The 18,542-nt window shown below is 40.6% G+C and overlaps 2 protein-coding genes and 1 non-coding gene across 3 annotated transcripts; 2 read left to right on the forward strand and 1 right to left on the reverse strand.

Annotated features, from left to right (window-relative positions):
* The first annotated feature begins 6,020 nt into the window (after nt 1-6,020).
* On the forward strand, nt 6,021-6,184 carry LOC143519794 (U1 spliceosomal RNA). Its single transcript, XR_013132537.1, has one exon. It is a non-coding gene; the product is annotated as a U1 spliceosomal RNA (small nuclear RNA).
* Nucleotides 6,185-7,013: 829 nt separating this feature from the next.
* Nucleotides 7,014-8,980, reverse strand: LOC143518232 (ret finger protein-like 3). The gene is made up of 3 exons (XM_077010696.1): nt 8,820-8,980; nt 8,488-8,624; nt 7,014-8,348 (listed from the first exon to the last, which is right to left on the reverse strand). Exons 2-3 carry the CDS (start codon nt 8,612-8,614, stop codon nt 7,891-7,893), a joined length of 585 nt encoding a protein of 194 aa, XP_076866811.1. The 5' UTR covers nt 8,615-8,624; nt 8,820-8,980; the 3' UTR covers nt 7,014-7,890.
* Nucleotides 8,981-10,438: 1,458 nt separating this feature from the next.
* LOC143519163 (tripartite motif-containing protein 14-like) lies at nt 10,439-12,989 on the forward strand. The gene is made up of 6 exons (XM_077012299.1): nt 10,439-10,731; nt 10,905-11,000; nt 11,225-11,464; nt 11,593-11,618; nt 11,733-11,869; nt 12,163-12,989. Exons 1-6 carry the CDS (start codon nt 10,534-10,536, stop codon nt 12,786-12,788), a joined length of 1,323 nt encoding a protein of 440 aa, XP_076868414.1. The 5' UTR covers nt 10,439-10,533; the 3' UTR covers nt 12,789-12,989.
* The last annotated feature ends 5,553 nt before the right edge of the window (nt 12,990-18,542 follow it).

Raw genomic sequence — 18,542 nt, forward strand, 5'->3', positions numbered from 1 at the left:
TTTACACCCACACAGGCAGCACCTTGAGCTGTGTGTTTTATGTGTTGATAAAAATGGGGTTAACTATGCACTCTGTAATTGTACTCTTTACATTTAGACCAACCTAAACATAAATATTGTCATGGTTGTAGAAGGAAGTGAAAGATGTCTCGTGCAACATGAATTTGCACAAGACATTTTGCACGAGACTGTAATTGTAATAACTCTGTAATAACATGAAATGTGCTCAAACAAAAACCTATGAACCTATAAACAATACCCAGCAATGTGCTGGATGAAACCCTCAACATATATACATAAAGACAAACAGACCTCAGGTGGTGAACGCACTAAAGACAACCTCCTGAGGGGCGGGGACACGACAGGACAACACAAACACTGCTGCTTCCGATGGGGGCATCTGGGGGCGTCCATACTGTGACAAATATTAGCTTATATGTTCCTCATATTTCAAGTTTTTGCTGAGTAATAGGATTAATAGCTACACCACATACCTAAAATAATTCTGATTATCATTAAACTTATTGCAAAATCTGGTGGTCTCTCTGCTTTAACTAGTAACCATAAACTAATTGAGCATAGTAAAGTTTTTATTGACCTTCCACAGTTGATAAAATCTCAATTTTCAAAAAAACTATATATTTTTTCTGCGCAGCTGAAATTGAAATGTATATATTAAATAAACCTTAAGTTCTGCACGTCTTCTTTTAGATTCTGTCATGGCGGAACCTTTGGCAGAGTTTCTGATGTTGGTGCGGGAACATGAGTATCATTAGCATCAACACACACATCTTTCAGCACTAAACTCTCCCTTCAGTAACGTCACTAAGTCAGAAGCCTTGTTGACACATGACATGATGCACTGGGAGTGACAAGGAGTGACAGTACTGACTTGTCAATCAAATAACATGGCGAGTTGTTTAGTACGGACTCTGTGTGTTCAAACACCACCGCAGTTCGGATTCTGTTGTCTCATAGTCGATACATGAAAAAAGAAAAGACGTGCAAAACAAACAAATTTAACCAACATCTTCATTTAAAGACTCTCATTATCTCAGTGAGAATATTTAGCCATAACATCAGGACAACGTCTCTTCCTGTCAGCTCACAGTCTTCTGTTTAATTAATGTAGGAATGCAACAGTTATCATAACAATAAAAGACGAACGTAAGTTGTTGGGGGGGGTGGGGGTGGGGGGGGGTTTGAATCGTTGACGGGGGGGAGTTTGAAAAACCCTGCTGTAGTGTATTACTACAGATTCACTACATGCAACTCGGAAGTGATGAAGTTTGTGTGGGAATGTGTGTATCACAAAAGATATTCATTGCATGTACTCAAACTTAACCTAAAATGACCAAGTGAAAGTATTTGTGGGCTTTCACTGCACTCTGCACGATACTGACGTGTTTCCATGAGAACCTTATTGAACAATTTTCATTCTCAGAATTCAAAAGCATTCATGCAAACTCCCACACTAAGAGATGATTTAACGGCAGAGGAATTAGGCTAGGCACATCTGCTAACAGCCTCTTTGAACCCAAGACTTGTGCCCAGCCAAATGGTGACATGGAGGGGAAACTTAAGCTTAACTTAAACTCAGTCATGTTGCGATATGATAGCTTTTTTTTTTACTTTTGCAATTCCAGTTTTTATCATTTTCATATTATATATTTTAATAATCAGTAGCTGTCTGAGAGGTTGAGTCCAGTTTTATTTGCACAGTGCGTTTTGTAATACACTGTGATTTGTATGAGTTAACAATGTAGTGCGGAGCTAATTCAGAAGCATTTTGCTTGCCCTGCAGATGAAGGACCCCTGCATGACAGGTCCTATTTCTTTGGAAACTTTGTGTACTTCATTAAAATTTTTAATATCTCTACGTATCTTACCCAAGTACACTGCAGCTTTAAAAAATCATGTAGTAGCAGTTATACAGTTATTACTTAACAACAATATAATTATAATTACATCCCAATTATTACATTACATAATAATTTACAAAACAGTTTACAAAAATAAAAAAAATTTTACGCTCTGAAGGCAGTGAAAGACAAAAAATCTTTTTATAACTCGGTAGAAGAAAAGTCTTCCGGCTGCCTCCTTCTTAAGAAGATCAATCCAGAAATGAACTTCCTTGTAACTATTTTTATAGTGAAGATACTGATAACAATCAGAATGACTTGTAATTCAACAAAGACTTCCTCTACAGACAAACAACATTACTAACATTAATAATCAATGATCATAAAGAAATATAAGGAAATGAAATTTAATTAAATCTTATAGATCTGACGTAAATTTGCCCTCGTATGGGATCCCATTTCATTCCACTTCTCAAAGCTAGAAGTGGGGATTTGACAGTAGGCCTACACTCACAGTGGACAGACTAGCTTATGGCTGCATGGCATGTGACACACTCAGCCCACATATTCTTACTGGGCAGGCAGAGTTCCGCTGAATGAGAATAGTTCTGCATGACTTACGTTCCTGCCGTATGAAAACTTTAATTCATCATTTCTCTCAAACCATTTCACCTCAGCCAAGAGTTTTTCCATTCATATTTTTTTTTCAAGCATTTCCCTAAAATGAGGTGAATGGAAAACTCACTATGTATTTGTTTTTTTTTGTTTGATATAGCACCTCTTACAGCCATGGTCACTTATTGGATTTCAGATTCCTTTAATTAGAAGATCTGAAGATTTAACTGGAAGACCTGAGATGAAACACAAGATGATAGATAATATGAATTATTCTAGCCATGCTTTCTTAGCCACTATGATCACATGTTCCGTAAACCTCACCAACCTGAAAGGCTTCCAGCACAAAGCATTGGAGGGTTCTAGATTTCAGCTCAAAGCAATGGGAGGGTTCTAGATTCTAGATTTCAGCTCAAAGCAATGGAAGGTTCTAGAGTCCAGCAGAACATAAGCTTTAAAGGGAACCCCGGCTGATAACATATGTAAGCCTTAATATCGTGTAATTACTCTAAATTATTAAGACACGTTGTAAAAAATCACAAAAAGTAGCAGATTTATTAGATTTTCTGTAAAATCCAGCTGCACATAGGTCGCCATTTTTATAACTGCTGACAATGGTTGCAGTGACTGGCCGTAACTTTTGTCTTACCGGTATTTCTATGCTGATAACGTGTAATAGCGAGCTCTTATTGAAGATTGACGTCGCATATAAGGTCAAAGGGCTTTCTTTTATACATGTCTAGTAGTGACTAAATTCCAATAGTAAGACTGCATCCGTCAACTCTCTCACCAGTCGGGGTCTACTGAATGATTGAAACGCATCGGGACTGAAGTGATGAGAGCAGAGCCGCGGGTCTTTTGGTAGCTGTGTTCGTCCACACACTGCTTCCCAAATTTTTCTCCTCTTTTTATCTTTGGGAAAGCTGTGAAGACTAATATCAGTCTTCCCACTGCCTTTCGACTAGAAATAACATCCAACGGCAACACAGTGTGGCATGGTTTTCTTTAAGGTAGCTTAGCTAACTAACATGAACTCCTTCCAACCGCAGTCAAGTTTAGCGGGCTGCAACCATTTGACATAATTTACCCAGCAGGCATTGCGCGTCAGAAAACATGGCTGCGCCCATATGTCAAATATTTCGAATAAAAGCATTGATTTGTAAAGAAATCTGCTGCTTTTGTGATTTTTTTACAACATGTCTTAATAATTTCGATTAATTACAGCATATTAAGGCTTACAAGTGTTACCAGCCGGGGTTCCCTTGAAGGCTATTTCACACCAAACATATTTTTGATGCAATTTATTTAAATAACAGTAAATAAATTTAAATGATTTTTCAGAACTGAGGGGGGCCTAAACTGTGTCAAAGGTGCCCCCCCCCATGAACATCTCAGAAGGCCAACTGTATAGGAGAGAATTTAGCCTGTGCCACAGTCCCATGAGAAACTACAAATCACACTATTAAATCTCTCAGACCTCTCCAGATCAAGATGTTGGAGGGTAAAGAGATGCAAGCCAGACTGAGTGGTGACACACACAAACATACACAACGTTACTTGTTGACCATCAGTAGTTACACCACCAGGGGTTTATTATGTTTTTTCTGTTATGCCTTAAATATATGTTATGTGTGTTTCTGTTCTTAGGACGTTGTCTCTGTATGTTACACTGGCTTCTTTTGTTGTAGTTAGTGTGCTTTCATGTTCAGTATTATTTCATTACTTTCATTCATAAGATTCAGTAGGAGAGTTGTGTTTCAGTAGAAGACCAGCATTTCAGTAGTAGACGTGCGTTTCATTAGGAGACTTGCATTTTCCTCTTTCATTTTATTCTCTTTCAATTTCGTCTTACATTCCTCGCTCGAGATATCATCATTCTTGGTTTCGTGAAATTTCACTCATATTGTCTTTACTGATCAGCAAACCATTTAACCTCAGCTAAAAGTATGGGCCTTCCTTTCAGATTTTCTTTTTTGCAGTTTTAAACATTTCTCTAAAATGAGGTGAATGGAAAACCAACTATGTAAAATGCAGACCATGAATTACATAATGATGTCATAATGACGTCAATCACTACTGTTTCAATTCATTCATTTCACATCATGAACAAAAAAACAGCTAAGCAGTTGATTGAAATAGTTGGCTAGCCAACTACTGTTAATGTGACAGGTGTGTTAACATCTGCTTGTGCCAGACTTTGGTCAATGTTGACAGGTGGGTGTATTACTATAGTAATAAATATGTGCCATATTATTAGTCTGGAGTGATAGTTCTGCCAATAAGGAATCTTATATTACCACCCTGCGACCATGGACTTGTGCTAATGGGCTGCCCAATGGAGGATGGGTTCCCTTTTGAGTCTTGGTCCTCCTGAGGTTTTTTCCTAATCCCCACCCTATAGGGAGTTTTTCCTCACCACTGTCGCCTTGGTTTGCTCATTAGAGATCTGGACCCATACGATTGTAAAGATGCTTTGTGACAACTTATGTTGTGAAAAGCGCTCTATAAATAAATTTGACTTTGACTTTGACTATTAGTTCTTAGTTGTGGGAAAGTTGTGTGAAAGGTTCGTCATGTACAGCCATGGATTGAAGAATAGAAACTAGGGCAATGAGCACACTACCAAATGTAGAGGAGGTGTTACATTGTAGCTAATCCCTCCAAAAGATGCTTCCAAGATTAATTGAACCTGAAGCACCTGAGCAGGTGAGGTCATGGTTATGGTCATTCTGAAAGAGCTAGTCCTGCCACATAGCCAGTCCACTTTATAGAACAGAATGTACAAAACGTTAGTCAATTCAAGGTTCCTCTGGACTCATAAGCCCGATGATTGTTGTGGTTGCTACAAAGTTACAGAGTAGGTCACACCTAGCAACATTAGATACCTTTAATAAAACAATAGAACATCTTCCCATTACTAAATAAGGGTGGATCTAGAGGTTCATGCGTAATTCTTTGTACAGTGTGCTTTACATACATTTTGCCAGTTATGTGTAGTTAGCCTATGTAGCTTTATGTAAGAAGCAGGACACACATCACTGAATATAATAAATTGTTCATTAAACAAATTGTTAATTAAAGACCCTTAATTTCAAGCAAAAAGGCTGATTTAGAAAATCAGGAGACATGACACAAAGAGCTAAAAATAAAGCAATTTGACTTTCCATATATGCCCAAACACTTGCACATGTTCAGCCAAAATCACATTACATGCCAACTACAGATTGGTGACAAATTAGAAACATGTGAAGGTTTGATTCATATTGAGTTCTGATGGACATGAAAATAACCACAACATAGAGCCACCAGACCTTCTTATTATAGAGGACAATAATTCAGGCATTTCCTTTTACTTAATACATCATGTCATGAGAAGATAATAAATAATGCCTCCCCTTCACCTGCCGTCTCTCTCTCGGACTAGTTTGCTGCTGGCCTGGTGAAGGAAGGTCAGAGGTCAGAGGACTTCAGCTCAACACTGCTGTTGCTCTCAGACCGGCTCGGATGCTCTAACCGACTCACTGGCAGACGCTACCAATACCCATACTTACCTGGCAGGGGTGAGACCATGATCAGGAAGGTGGTTCACCCAAGGTGAGGCTCAGCCATTGCACTCAGGCTGTGCTGACTCTTGCGAATTCCCCAAATGCGGGAATCTCGACTGCATAACATCTAGTAGTGGGGGACTGCGTTCACGCTCTCCCCTGATATTTTTTGGGGGCAGTCATGGCCTGGTTGTAGGGAACTGGTCTTGTGACCGGAGGGTCGTGGGTTCGATTCCCAGGCCTGAGGCCATGACTGAGGTGTCCTTGAGCAAGGCACCTAACCCCAACTGCTCCCCGGGCTAGGGCTGCCCGCCGCTCTGGGCACATGTGATCCACAGCCCCCTAGTAATCACTAGTGTGTGTGTGTGTGTGTGTTCTAACTGCACAGATGGGTTAAAAGCAGAGGACAAATTTCGATTGCGGTGAAAAAAAAATCACAATTGACAAAATATGGCGCATTTACATTTTCACATTTTTTACCCCCCTGCCCATGTATTCTCATGACTTCTGCCTCTGACAACTTGGCATGTCAATAGGGCCAAACAAATTACTTACCTTTAAGTCAAACATTTAACTTACCATGGGTGGCAGATAATGTATTATTTTTTTAAATTGCATATGTCTCTCATTACAAACAGCCAGCTATTTAAACCTATATAAACAGGTCATTCAATGCTTTGCAATGGCAGTCTAAGATGCTTCTTCACCGCCAAGAAGCCTGTGTTCTGTGACCTTGTCTTAGCACCTTCCTTTGTTTCTTTAATCACATCTATATTGTTTCCCTCATTTACAACAGATGATGGGCATCTGATGAATCAATCTGGTGAAGTTATTGGTGAAGTGTAAGCAGAAATAGAGTCCATAAACAACTGTAATGTTGCACAATGAAATTAATTAATTAAATAATTAATTAATTAATTAATGAAATGTCCTCAGTTTATCAGCTAAGCTTTTAATATTTTGGTGCAAAGAAGTGGGCAAAAAAGGAAGGTCTTTTCAATATTTTTATTTAGTACTATTGCAAGTCATTTATACAGGAAAAAATGACAAGAGCGTTTAGCAGTCACATATTTAAACAATGAGAATGTGTATAATGTTTTGCAGAGAGGAGATATTTGTTATGACTGATCTGAGAAAATAATTGGTTTTACTGGTTGGGTTTAAGAAGTAGATGAATTAATAGATGCTTCGATGAATAAAGATGATTTATAAGATAAATATATATATACATGTATATATTGTATAAGATGCATAAATAAGATACATAAATAAGTACAATGTATAAAGACTTTGAATATTAATCCTACAACATGAGATGCTAAACACCTGTGTAAACACTTTTGTAAACACCTGTGTAAATATCTTTGTAAACACTTGTGTATCACTTTTGTGAACACCTGTATGAACACCTGTGTCAACACCTGGTCTTTTGGAGATTGTTCAGAAGAACCAGGAAATAGGAATCTCATATCACAACAGAATCTAAACTAACAGAATCTGGGTCCTGTGTGTCAGTTGGCATCTCATCAGAGTCACGGTGAGCTAAAACTGTTCCCTCAAAACTAACAGAATCTGGGTCCTGTGTGTCAGTTGGCATCTCATCAGAGTCACGGTGAGCTAAAACTGGTCCCTCAAAACTAACAGAATCTGGGTCCTGTGTGTCAGTTGAAATCTCATCAGAGTCACGGTGAGCTGAAACTGGTCCCTCAAAACTAACAGAATTTGGGTCCTGAGTGACAGTTGGCATCTCATCAGAGTCAAAGTCACTACCTACATAGTCAGCCACAGCACTAGGGATAATCTTACAAATAACTAGGCTAGAGTTTTTACTGTGACCCATGTCCCTGATGCAGAAAGCAGGAACAACCTCACTCTTGAACCTTGCAAGGAACACATGTATCTGCTTCCCTGTGAGAGAACTTAACCCTGCCCTTATCACAGTCCACAAACACACCCAGCCTCTGCACACTGGCCTCACTGACAGTGCTAATGTCGTTGTGGTGGAGCACTGTCAGATTTCCCTCATCTGATTCCAGAACCCATGATCTCTTGTCTCTGCCTAGAAGACGTCCCATTCCATTTTTAAGCCAGTCTTTCTCCACGACACCAACTGACCAGTTCAGGCTGCCAGCGACATCTACCTCCCAGTAGTGCTGTCCTGTACTGAAGCACTGAGATGCCAGGATGTTGGCTGATTTTGCTCTGGTACGCTTGGAATCCTTTAAAAGCTTCTTTGGGATGCTGCGAAGAGAAACCTGGTATTTGTCCTCTGAGATTATCAGATCCTTGTGTTTGTTATCCAGATCAAAGGTAATGGCCTCAGGGACTGCAGAAGAAAAAAAATCAGGTACAACTGAAGTTATGTAATTATAATTTGACTATTACATTTTACATGTAGCGGAGTACATCCAATGTATCCATCACTTGGGTTTGATTGTAATGATAAACCTGCGTCTGCCACTCACATTCCCAAGGCTGAGGCAGCAGTTTCTCATTCTGCTGGAGGATCTTTGTGACAGAGTTTTCCAGGGCGTTCATCCTCATCCCATCCACCTTCATCCTTTTTTCCACGTTTGAGTAAAATTGGTTCATAGTCTCAAGGCTAAGAAGGACAGAAAAATGTGTAAGCACGTAACATTTGATGTATTTAAAAAATATATTGCATCTAAATCATTCTAGCTAATGAATAATTAATTAATAATAAAATAATAATTTGACTCGCTAATACAGTTGTCTTGGATGTATCATAACAACTGCTCCAGCCCTACATATATCTCCACCTTTGAAATAATGGTACCATAATTGTGACGATACGGGGTGAGCGAAGGACGAGACACCGGATCCTTGCTGTAGACGTCACTTTAATTGTTAACACGGAGATTGCGCAATAGCGCACGAGAAACATATAACGTGTACTACAGAGACGTGTAGACTTTAGACAACGACGAGCACAGGACACTGCGCGAGCGCACATTAAATAGACAAACCACATTAGCCCCACGTGATCACGAGACGATTCACAGGTGAGACTTATTAATCACACAACAAAACCCTAACCACGTATATACACTGACGCAGACAAAGCACGTAAACAACGTTGACACACGCCCAAAAGGGAGGGGCCGGGGTCCTCAACGTGACAATAATCACGTATCCATAAAAAAAAAACATGGCAGTGTTAATTTTGCAAGCGAAAACGTTTTTTGAGAAAAACGTTTTAAGGCTTATTTTCGGTAATGAATGCACCAATAAGTTAATGATGACATTTCCAAAAAATGTCAGCATGGGCACCAACATTGCAAAGGTGCAAAGAGAAACAAGCACACTTTTGCACTGCAAGCATGCAAGCATACAGTCTGCAAAATGATACACAAATGATACACAGGTAGGCTGACCTGTTTGCATAACTGCAACAGATTGGATCTTATCACTAACCCTGGCTCAAATTGAAAAACTTACTTAGAATGCGCTTCACTTGAGTTGCTGAGAAATTTACAGATTGTGAACTCTCATTTTCAGAAGAAAGATACAGTTGGTGACTTCCGTGAAGATGGGTGACATACTGGTGCCATGTCACGTTCTCATTTCAGCTATGATCAGTGGTTTGTTGGTACAAATGGGTAGCTTGTCAACTTGTAATAAAATATTAGTGTTAGATCAGAGACTCCTTACTTGCCAAGGAGATCAAACATAAGCTGGATCTAAACTGTTGAAAACACCTGTGTACCCTTTTAATAGAACAGTTTCTTTCTGTCATTCAGTTACCAGCAAAGTAGACATTGAGAGCTGTCAATCTAGCATTTCTGAAGACCAGAAATTTCTTCCAGTATTTTTTTCCAGTAAATGATTTAACCTTAGGCACATGTAAGCATAAATCTAAACTGCCTAAATATTTGTATTTATATTTGGAACTGTGACTATCAATGGATATTCAGTACACTGTGGCATTACTACTGCATGGGTGTAATGTGCAATATCTTGCTGTACTGCAACAGGCGTTAAGGATTTACGTCTGAGATGAAATGTTTGCACCATGCACGGTATCATTTCATTTAGGACATATTGTACAAATTCCATAATTAAGCCCTAATTAAGAAGGTGTAGTCTGTTCACACTGTAGCAAGGTTGACGTCCCTAAAATGTTAAGAGAATGAAACCTTAGGAACAGAAAAGCATACTGATGTTAGAAGTATGAATTCATAGGAAAATAATAGTTCTCAACAGTTTTACAGGGCCATATTTAAATAAAGACTTAGTTTAGTTTTATGTAAGTTTAGTTTAACTACAATCTGGGTCTTCCGGTTATGTGAACCAGAGTGATCCGGAACTATGCCCTTCCTACTCTCTAATGATTTTACGTCAACGTTCATTTCAATGAAGGAGGTGCGTCTCCCGTATATATACAACTCGCTAGGCTACTCACCATTCATTCAGCACAGACAGCAGAAGCGTCTAAAACGCGGAGATCGGCGTACTCAGAAGCGTTTTCAAATCCAGATCTGCGTAGGAAAATGAGTCCGCACTCTTCTTCACTAATTTCCATTAGGTCGCGAACACCCTCAGACAAATGCGACGCATACAGACATGTAAGCACGATAATCCTCTACTGCGTAAACTGCAACGAGACATTGTGCGACCACTGCCTGATTAACGGCAGTCACCGGGATCACAAATATGAAACTTTGCAGGATGCTGTCAAAAATCGATTGGTAAGTAGCAATACACATACCATGTTATTATTTTGGTTTATTTATTTTTTTACTTTTGAGCTTTTAGAGGTAGCCTAATTGCAGAATATGTCAAGTATTCAAAATATGTATAAATGAAATGGATTTTGTTGTGGTTGTGGTTGCATCAACCTATTAATTTTTCATCACGGCAGGAAAAAATTAAAGTCCAGTCAACGAAGCTGGCATCTAACGTGGCGAACTTTCAAGATATTAAAGCTCGCGTTTCAGTAGCTGAACAAGAACTAGAGGTAATAACAAAGTTGATTTTAGAAAACCAGTAGAAAACCCATGCATAATACAAATAATATTTATCTTAATTGATTGAACTGAGAATATTTGAACTGAGAATATTTTCACTATATCAATGTAATTCTTAGCCTATATGTTTGACTATCAGAAAAATCATTATTAAAAATGTACAACTATGTCTGTTTTGTATGTGTGATGTATGTGTGATGCATTGGTCTTGCAGGCGAAGTATGATAGAATTAAAAGAAACATCACTGAAAAATACACGGAACTCTATACAATATTGGAGAAGAACCAGCAGAATGCTTTCCAGTTACTGGAGGCTGAGAAAGAATCTTTGGAAGATTGTCTGTCCCGCATCACCGAGGCTGGAGACACGTATCAGCAGACATCGTTGGCCATGCAGGAAAATATCAAGATGCTCAGGATGAGGAAGAAGATAGAAAGTGCGGCCAGTCTGCTGGTAAATTACCGCTGTATCTTCCTCACACGAAAAATTACGATCTATGAATTATTAGCCTAGTAGTTTGCGAATGGATTTTGCCAGTAGTACAAAGCCGTGTCTAAGATGCTGTTTTTGTGTCTCCACAGGTTGGAATCAAAGAACTGGAGATGAGGTGAGAACGGTTCTTATATTACACACAAGCAAGTGTAGTTGTTACATTTGTTTTATAAATACATCTTTTATGGCTAGAACAAAAAAAAATAACTATGTTGTCTTCTCATGCCAGCCTGGAGAATATGGAGGAATATTATTCCACACTCAATGAACATGTGAAGTCGAATGGCTCAAGGCTAAGAGCAATGCAGGAATCTGTCAAAAGAATCTTCAACAAGAACAAAGAGATTCTCCCTCGCCCATGGCAATGTGAGTTTCATAGCCAATATTTACACATTATTTATAATATATAGTATAAGGTTTTATATATATATATATATATATATATATATATATATATATATATATATATATATATATATATAGTATAAGTATATATATAAATTTATACTTTGTTAAGTATAAATATAAAATTATTCTTGTTTCAGCTCTTACTGTTACTTATAAAAAGTTCTATTGTAAATGAGAATTTCGAATTAGCGGGCTAACTCCCTTTGTAAATAAATGAATAAAAACTATTTATTATTTCTTCTCTGAAACAGTCTCAGCAGCCATCACCTTTGATCAGGATAACAAACACAAGGAACTGACAGTCTCAGAGGACAAAACCCAGGTTTCTCTTCGCGGGTTGTCGACCAAGCACACAAAGGATACCAGAGCACTATCGGCCAACATCCTGGCATCACAAAGGTTCAGAAAAGGGCAGCACTACTGGGAAGTGGACGTAACTGGCAGCAAGAACTGGTCTGTCGGCGTTGTTTTGCACGATAAGAGTAAAAACGGAGTCAACCGTCAACTGGGAAAGGATAAAAGATCCTGGGTGTTGGAATCAGATGAAGGAGAATTGACCGCTCTTCACGACAACGATGTACGCAGGGTGAAAGAGGCGAGTGTGCAGAGGCTGGGTGTGTTTGTGGACTGTGATAAGGGCAGGCTGAATTTCTATGATGTCATAACAGGCAACAAATTGCACATGTTCGTTACCCGGTTTAAGGGGTCTGTGTGCCCTGCCTTTGGGCTTGGGGCCCAGGCAAACAGCATTGCACAACTGCTGATCTGTAGTCTGGCTCCGAGAGGTGTGCATTATAACAGCGCAGGAGAAGAGTCAGTAGACTCTGGGACGTATGACATGCAGGACGGGGAGCGTATAGAAGTTGCAAGTCTATAGGAGGAGGAAATATTCAGTAGTCTTTTACATTGAAGTGTATGATTTTAATGCAGGGCCGGCGCCAGAACATATACAGTGAGGGGGCATCAGAAAATTTCGGGGTGGCGAACGTAAGTTGTTGAGCGGGTGAGGGGGCGCCATGTAGCGATTGTTGTAAAATAAATGGGTCTTATTTTTTACACTGAGGGGGCGGCCCCTTATCCCCCCCCCCCCCCCCCCCCCCCCCACCACCTGTAGCGCCGGCCCTGTTTTAATGCAGGTATTTGTTATTAATATATATTTATATATATATTTAACTTTATTTATTTAAAATGTATTCTATATTGTTACATGAGCTAGCCTCATATGTAAATGTGCAAGTAATATAGTATATCTAAACAAATGTATAATTCAAAGCAAACAAATAGATTTTTCAGTGTTTCATTTTTATCAAAAATGTTGTTTAATGATCAATCTATCATGTATATTTATCTGTGGTCAAAAGTGTTAAGGGAGTTCTTCTTGAGGAATTCTTGTTAAGGGAAATATTTTTTGCTTTGAAAAAGTTAATGAAACTATAATAAAACACCTACTCAGAGTGCAGTAATGTTCTGTTGTTATTGTTATTGTTGTTAAAGTGATTTTTTAGTGCACAGGTTCAATGCTATTTTACACATCAATGACATTAAGAAAAAAACAGCATAATACAATAATGTAATGCACAGAACAAAAAAATCATAACACCAAAGAACCAGCAGACTGGTAACCTTTTTCTACCAATAAGGGACTGGAACCGTTCAGGTTTGCAAACCTAATTTGGAACTGTTGTGTTTCCACCAAACTAAACAGGTTCTGCTCTCACACAGTGTAGCTGGGAGGTGTAAAGTGCATTATTACTTGTGAGTGTATGGTGTGCTGGATAGCAGAGCACAAACCAGATGACTGCGGCAGACCACAAACCAGATGACTGCGGCGCTGGAATCAGCTACCTTGCTGGTAGTTGATCCTGCAACTCCATCTACATCAGCTATTAATGATGTTAGGTTAATGACGTTACCATAAATTTAACCTACATGTAGTGTTAACTAGCCTACCTAATACATTTATACTGCTGGGGGTGAGCAAGTGACCACAATATGCGAGACGTAGGTCTTTTGCTGTACTGTTGCACAGTTAAAATATACTGACACTATGTATAAAAATATAATACAATATAAATACAATACAATACAAATATACTGAACAAAACAATGTGCAAACAATTACGGTAATAATTGTGGCAGGTAAAGTATATTTCTGCTGAATGTTTTATCTTCTGTTCAAACAAGGAGCTTTTATGGTTAACTAATGTGTCACAGTGAGGCGGCCCCCTACCGGTCACCTCCGTCCACAGCGGCTGTTGTTGTTGTTGTTTTGTGACGTCGTGTGCATCCCTCAGGTGGGCGGAGCCCATGATCCGTCTCACCTGAGGGTCGTTTGTTTGCCTATATATGTCTTGTCTTTGTACCAGTTGACCGCTGGTCATTATACCATTTGTTTCAGATACGTCACGGGTTTTTGGTTTGCACACTTTTCAATTAAACCTTCCATTTTCCCTGAGACTTAGCATGATCGCTTCCATTTTATTCGCTCACCCTGCCCGTCACATAATGGAGAAAATTTGAAAAGTTATATTAATTAATTAATTATTAACATCATGCTTTTTGGACAAAAACAAACATCTGTAAGAACAGCAAAAATGCTCACAGGTGAGCCATATGTTCCGCCATCATGTTACCACAGGCAGGCACATGAGCAAAAGGGGCCCCTCTCCCTACTTGGGCCATGGGTTGTCAGGTCCCCTTTTCTATCCTTATTGTTTCACGTGGGTGGACAGTTGCTAAGCATTCCACTACTAATTATATCATGTATGACTTTGTATATGACAAATAAACTTTGAAACCTTGAAACAATGGAAAGTACAATGACAATAACACAACCAATTAGTGCTGGAGTTTGACTCTGCAGGGTTAGTGCTTATTTAAGTACTCTACAAACAGATGGGTCAATCATTCCACCATCTCAGAGCAAAGACAGAGAATATCTTCTTCTATGACACCTTAAACATGGAATTTCAAGCCAAGCTGTACTTGAGGTTCAAAGAAATTAAGGTACTGATCACGCTTTAACCGTGATCATCATTTAGAGAGGGGCTGGTCCATTGTTGGCTTTGTAGGCAAGCATCAAGGTTTTATATCTGATACATGCCGCTACTGGAAGACAGATAGCAGAATGCAGTGACGTGTGGAGATACAACAGTGGAGGTTCTAGAGAGTACTGCTCCTTCAAGTGTAGCTAGTGTCATAAGGAAGGTCAGCACTACTGAATCTGCTTCTATATTGTTGGTCACCACAAAGTACTCAAAACATTCTGAATATAACCTCTACTACTCCAGAATCATCAAATGTTGAAATAGCCACTTAGTTTTGTCTTTTCTTTCTCAGTTCCATGTGTGTGCAGGGCTTCCATCAGCCTGCTAGCAAGGTTAGGCCTATATAGTATACTATTATATACTAGTTTTGGATTTATCATTATAGTTTAGATTTTATTTAGTTGTGACTTTTTTTTCTAATTCAGTTAGTTTTAATTAAGTTTTCATTATTTAAGCTTAGCTTTAGTTTAGTTTTCGTTAGTTCTAGCATTAGTTTTTTCATACATTGGGTTATTTGTCAGGTTTAGAATTCAAAATGTTCAGAGTAAATATTGTGTAATAAAAACTCTTCAAATGATACCATTTAAAATTATTTATTCAATTACTGATGAACAACCAACAGTCCACAAAATAGCAGCCTTAACTGCAAATACTGCTGCTGAAAATTGCCAGACTAGTACAGACATGGACATAACGTAACCTAACCCCAGAGCCGGAGTGGCTAATCGGGAGATTCGGGAGAATTCCCGATGGGCCGGCTCAAGTCAATCTCTAGTTTGGGCCGGATTTTGACATGAATTTCCCGGGCTGAAAAAGTGGCCCACTCCGGCCCTGCCTAACCCTATTTCATAATTAGTCCACAACACATATAAATTGACAAACACGAAAATGAAGGGTATACTAGGATTTTAGTTACTTTTCTAAACATGTAATACAGTTACAGTTAGTAATCGTTTTTTTTTTCTTTTAATTACCGTTATTTATTTCAGTTAACGAAAAACATTTTTTTCAATATCAGTTTTCGTTCGTTTTTGTTAACCTTGTCTGCTAGTTGCATTTAGTACTTTGTGTCTCCAGAGCTCTTAAAGTCTCTCGATCTGAACTATACTCCGAAACTATAGTTTGAGATGTACTAGATAAATTATTTCCTCGTCGCCGGTGTGGCTGTCTCATCATGGGTAATTCACTTAACAAATAAATGAAGAGAAAGAGGAAAAGTTTAATCTACAGGCTGAATGTTTATTCACATGAACAAAGACTACAATACCCACCCAGATATGACAATAGTGCAGATAGAAAAATGATTCCGTAAGGAACAAATTCAGTAGTCTTTCTGTGAGCAGAAAAGTAGCTCTACTTGTGCACAAGTACATTAGTGGCTTATTTCTTTTGTGCTATTTAATCCTGTTTGCATTCATGTTATAATTATAAATCTGCCACATTTTCTCTAGTTAATCCAAAAAGCTTCAGGGCAGCAACACATTAACTTACTTACTGTCCTAATTGACCTGTAAGTCAATTGCTCTGTCAATGTCACTCTTTTTAGCAATCCAGATTTCTTGTAAAACCTGTTCTGAAATTCAAGCCTAAAAGAAAAACATAAGGTAGCCTATAGTATAGACAAGTGAATACAGCATTGAATAATACAATATGCATATTGACATACTGCACTATATAACACATTGCAGCATAATGCTGGGTATCACAATCTGCTGCAATATATAATATAACTTCACGGTGTATAACAATATATTGTACTAGAAAAATACATTCTCATGTTCTGTTCAGGTTGCTATTGCCATTTGTGGTTGATCCTGTTAGTCAACCTGACCGATGGGCAAACTCCAGTGAATATAGAAAATATCTTCTCAGGAATTGAGAGAAAACTATTATGCTATAGATAGAAATGTGTATAGAAACCATATCTATTAGACAGTGGATGTGACGCTGGGTGGCGACAGACGGACGAGACACAGAATCCGTATTTGGCGTAATAAACGTCACTTTTATTACTACAATTATTGCGCAATCAGCGCACGAATAACACACACGTACACACAACGTGTAGACTTAGACAACGACGAGCACAGGACACTGCGCGAGCGCACATTAAATAGGCAAGACACATTAGCCCCACGTGATCACGAGACGATTCACAGGTGAGACTTATAAATCACACGACAAAACCCCAACCACGCATATCCACTGACGCAGACAAAGCACGTGGACAACGTTTACACATGCCCAAAAGGGAGGGGCCGGGGTCCTCAACGACAGACGCCCCCTCCAAGGGCACTACCCGTCCCGGGGTGCCAACAGGACCGAGTGCCCCGAACCCACGACGATGGGCGGATCCGACGCGCTCAGTCCTGCGTCTGGGAGGTGACCGCCCTTGGTGAAGCGTCCGCCACGGACTGCCTAGAACACCCTCCCTGGGAAGACGGGGGAAAAGACAGGAGACACATTAAACGGAACAGAAACAAACACACAGACTGGCATACTCACACACAGAGACACAAACAGGAACAGGGGGTTTGGCAGACACACGGGAAGACTGACGAACACTGGCACAGACAAACACATAACAGGCGCCAGGCTGCGCGCCAGGAGTAGAGCATAGAGGGTAGAGAGATCGGGAGCCGCAGTGGTCGGTCCTCCGCCAGGCGTCGCTGCGAAACCTCTGTTGGGAGCAGCTTGGCTGGCGGACGCGCCTGGTGCAGCGCGGCTGGCTTGCGCGCCTGATGCAGCGCGGCTGGCTTGCGCGCCTGATGCAGCGCGGCTGGCGTACGCGCCTGGTGCAGCGCGGCTGGCTTGCGCGCCTGATGCAGCGTGGCTGGCTTGCGCGCCTGATGCAGCGCGGCTGGCGTACGCGCCTGGTGCACCGCGGCTGGCGTACGCGCCTGGTGCACCGTGGCTGGCGTACGCGCCTGGTGCACCGCGGCTGGCAGACGCCCCGTGCGGGCCGTTTGGGGTTTCCTCGGCAATGTCCATGTCCTCCTCCCTCCCCTGGCTCCGCTCCATGGACTGCTCCGGGCTGCCACCCCGGGAGCAGTCCATTTTACTGTCGCCGGAGAGAGTGGAAGAGGGCGTCCGCTTCCCTCTCACGGTCTCCACAGACATCTCTGAGGGGGGAGGGCTCTCTTCTCCCTCCGTGGTATAGGAGCCCTCGGACGAAGGGTACTCCCCCTCTTCCTCACCTTTCTCTGCGGTGCGAGAGGGGCACACAGGCGGAGGGAGGTAATCCTCGTCCTCCGACTCCTCCTCCGACTCCTCCTCCCCACCGTAGTCCACGGTGGAGGCATCACCCACAGACGGAGGGTAGTCGTCCTCCTCTTCTCCTCCACCGTAGTCCACAGTGGAGGCGTCACCCACAGATGGAGGGTAGTCCTCCTCCTCTTCTCCACCGTAGTCCACGGTGGAGACGTCGCATAATGACGGAGGGTAGCCTTCCACCACGTCATCTGGCTCCTCCTCCCCACCATAGTCGACGGTGGGGGCGTCGCATATAGAGGGGGGGTAGTCCTCTACCTCCTCTTCCTCCTCCGACCCGAACTCGCTCTCTGGGGTGGACTCGGTAGCACCCA

Source organism: Brachyhypopomus gauderio, chromosome 7 (assembly GCF_052324685.1).
Source record: "Brachyhypopomus gauderio isolate BG-103 chromosome 7, BGAUD_0.2, whole genome shotgun sequence".
Classification (NCBI taxonomy): domain Eukaryota; kingdom Metazoa; phylum Chordata; class Actinopteri; order Gymnotiformes; family Hypopomidae; genus Brachyhypopomus; species Brachyhypopomus gauderio.

Bases quoted from the DNA above. Each gene is read 5' to 3' on its own strand.
- LOC143518232 (XM_077010696.1), bottom strand. From the start codon at position 8,614: ATGAACCAATTTTACTCAAACGTGGAAAAAAGGATGAAGGTGGATGGG. The intron at 8,349-8,487 runs GTGAGTGGCAGA...TTTCTTCTGCAG, and splicing joins GCTGCCTCAGCCTTGGGAAT to TCCCTGAGGCCATTACCTTT.
- LOC143519163 (XM_077012299.1), top strand. From the start codon at position 10,534: ATGAGTCCGCACTCTTCTTCACTAATTTCCATTAGGTCGCGAACACCC. The intron at 10,732-10,904 runs GTAAGTAGCAAT...TCATCACGGCAG, and splicing joins ATGCTGTCAAAAATCGATTG to GAAAAAATTAAAGTCCAGTC. The intron at 11,465-11,592 runs GTAAATTACCGC...GTGTCTCCACAG, and splicing joins AAAGTGCGGCCAGTCTGCTG to GTTGGAATCAAAGAACTGGA.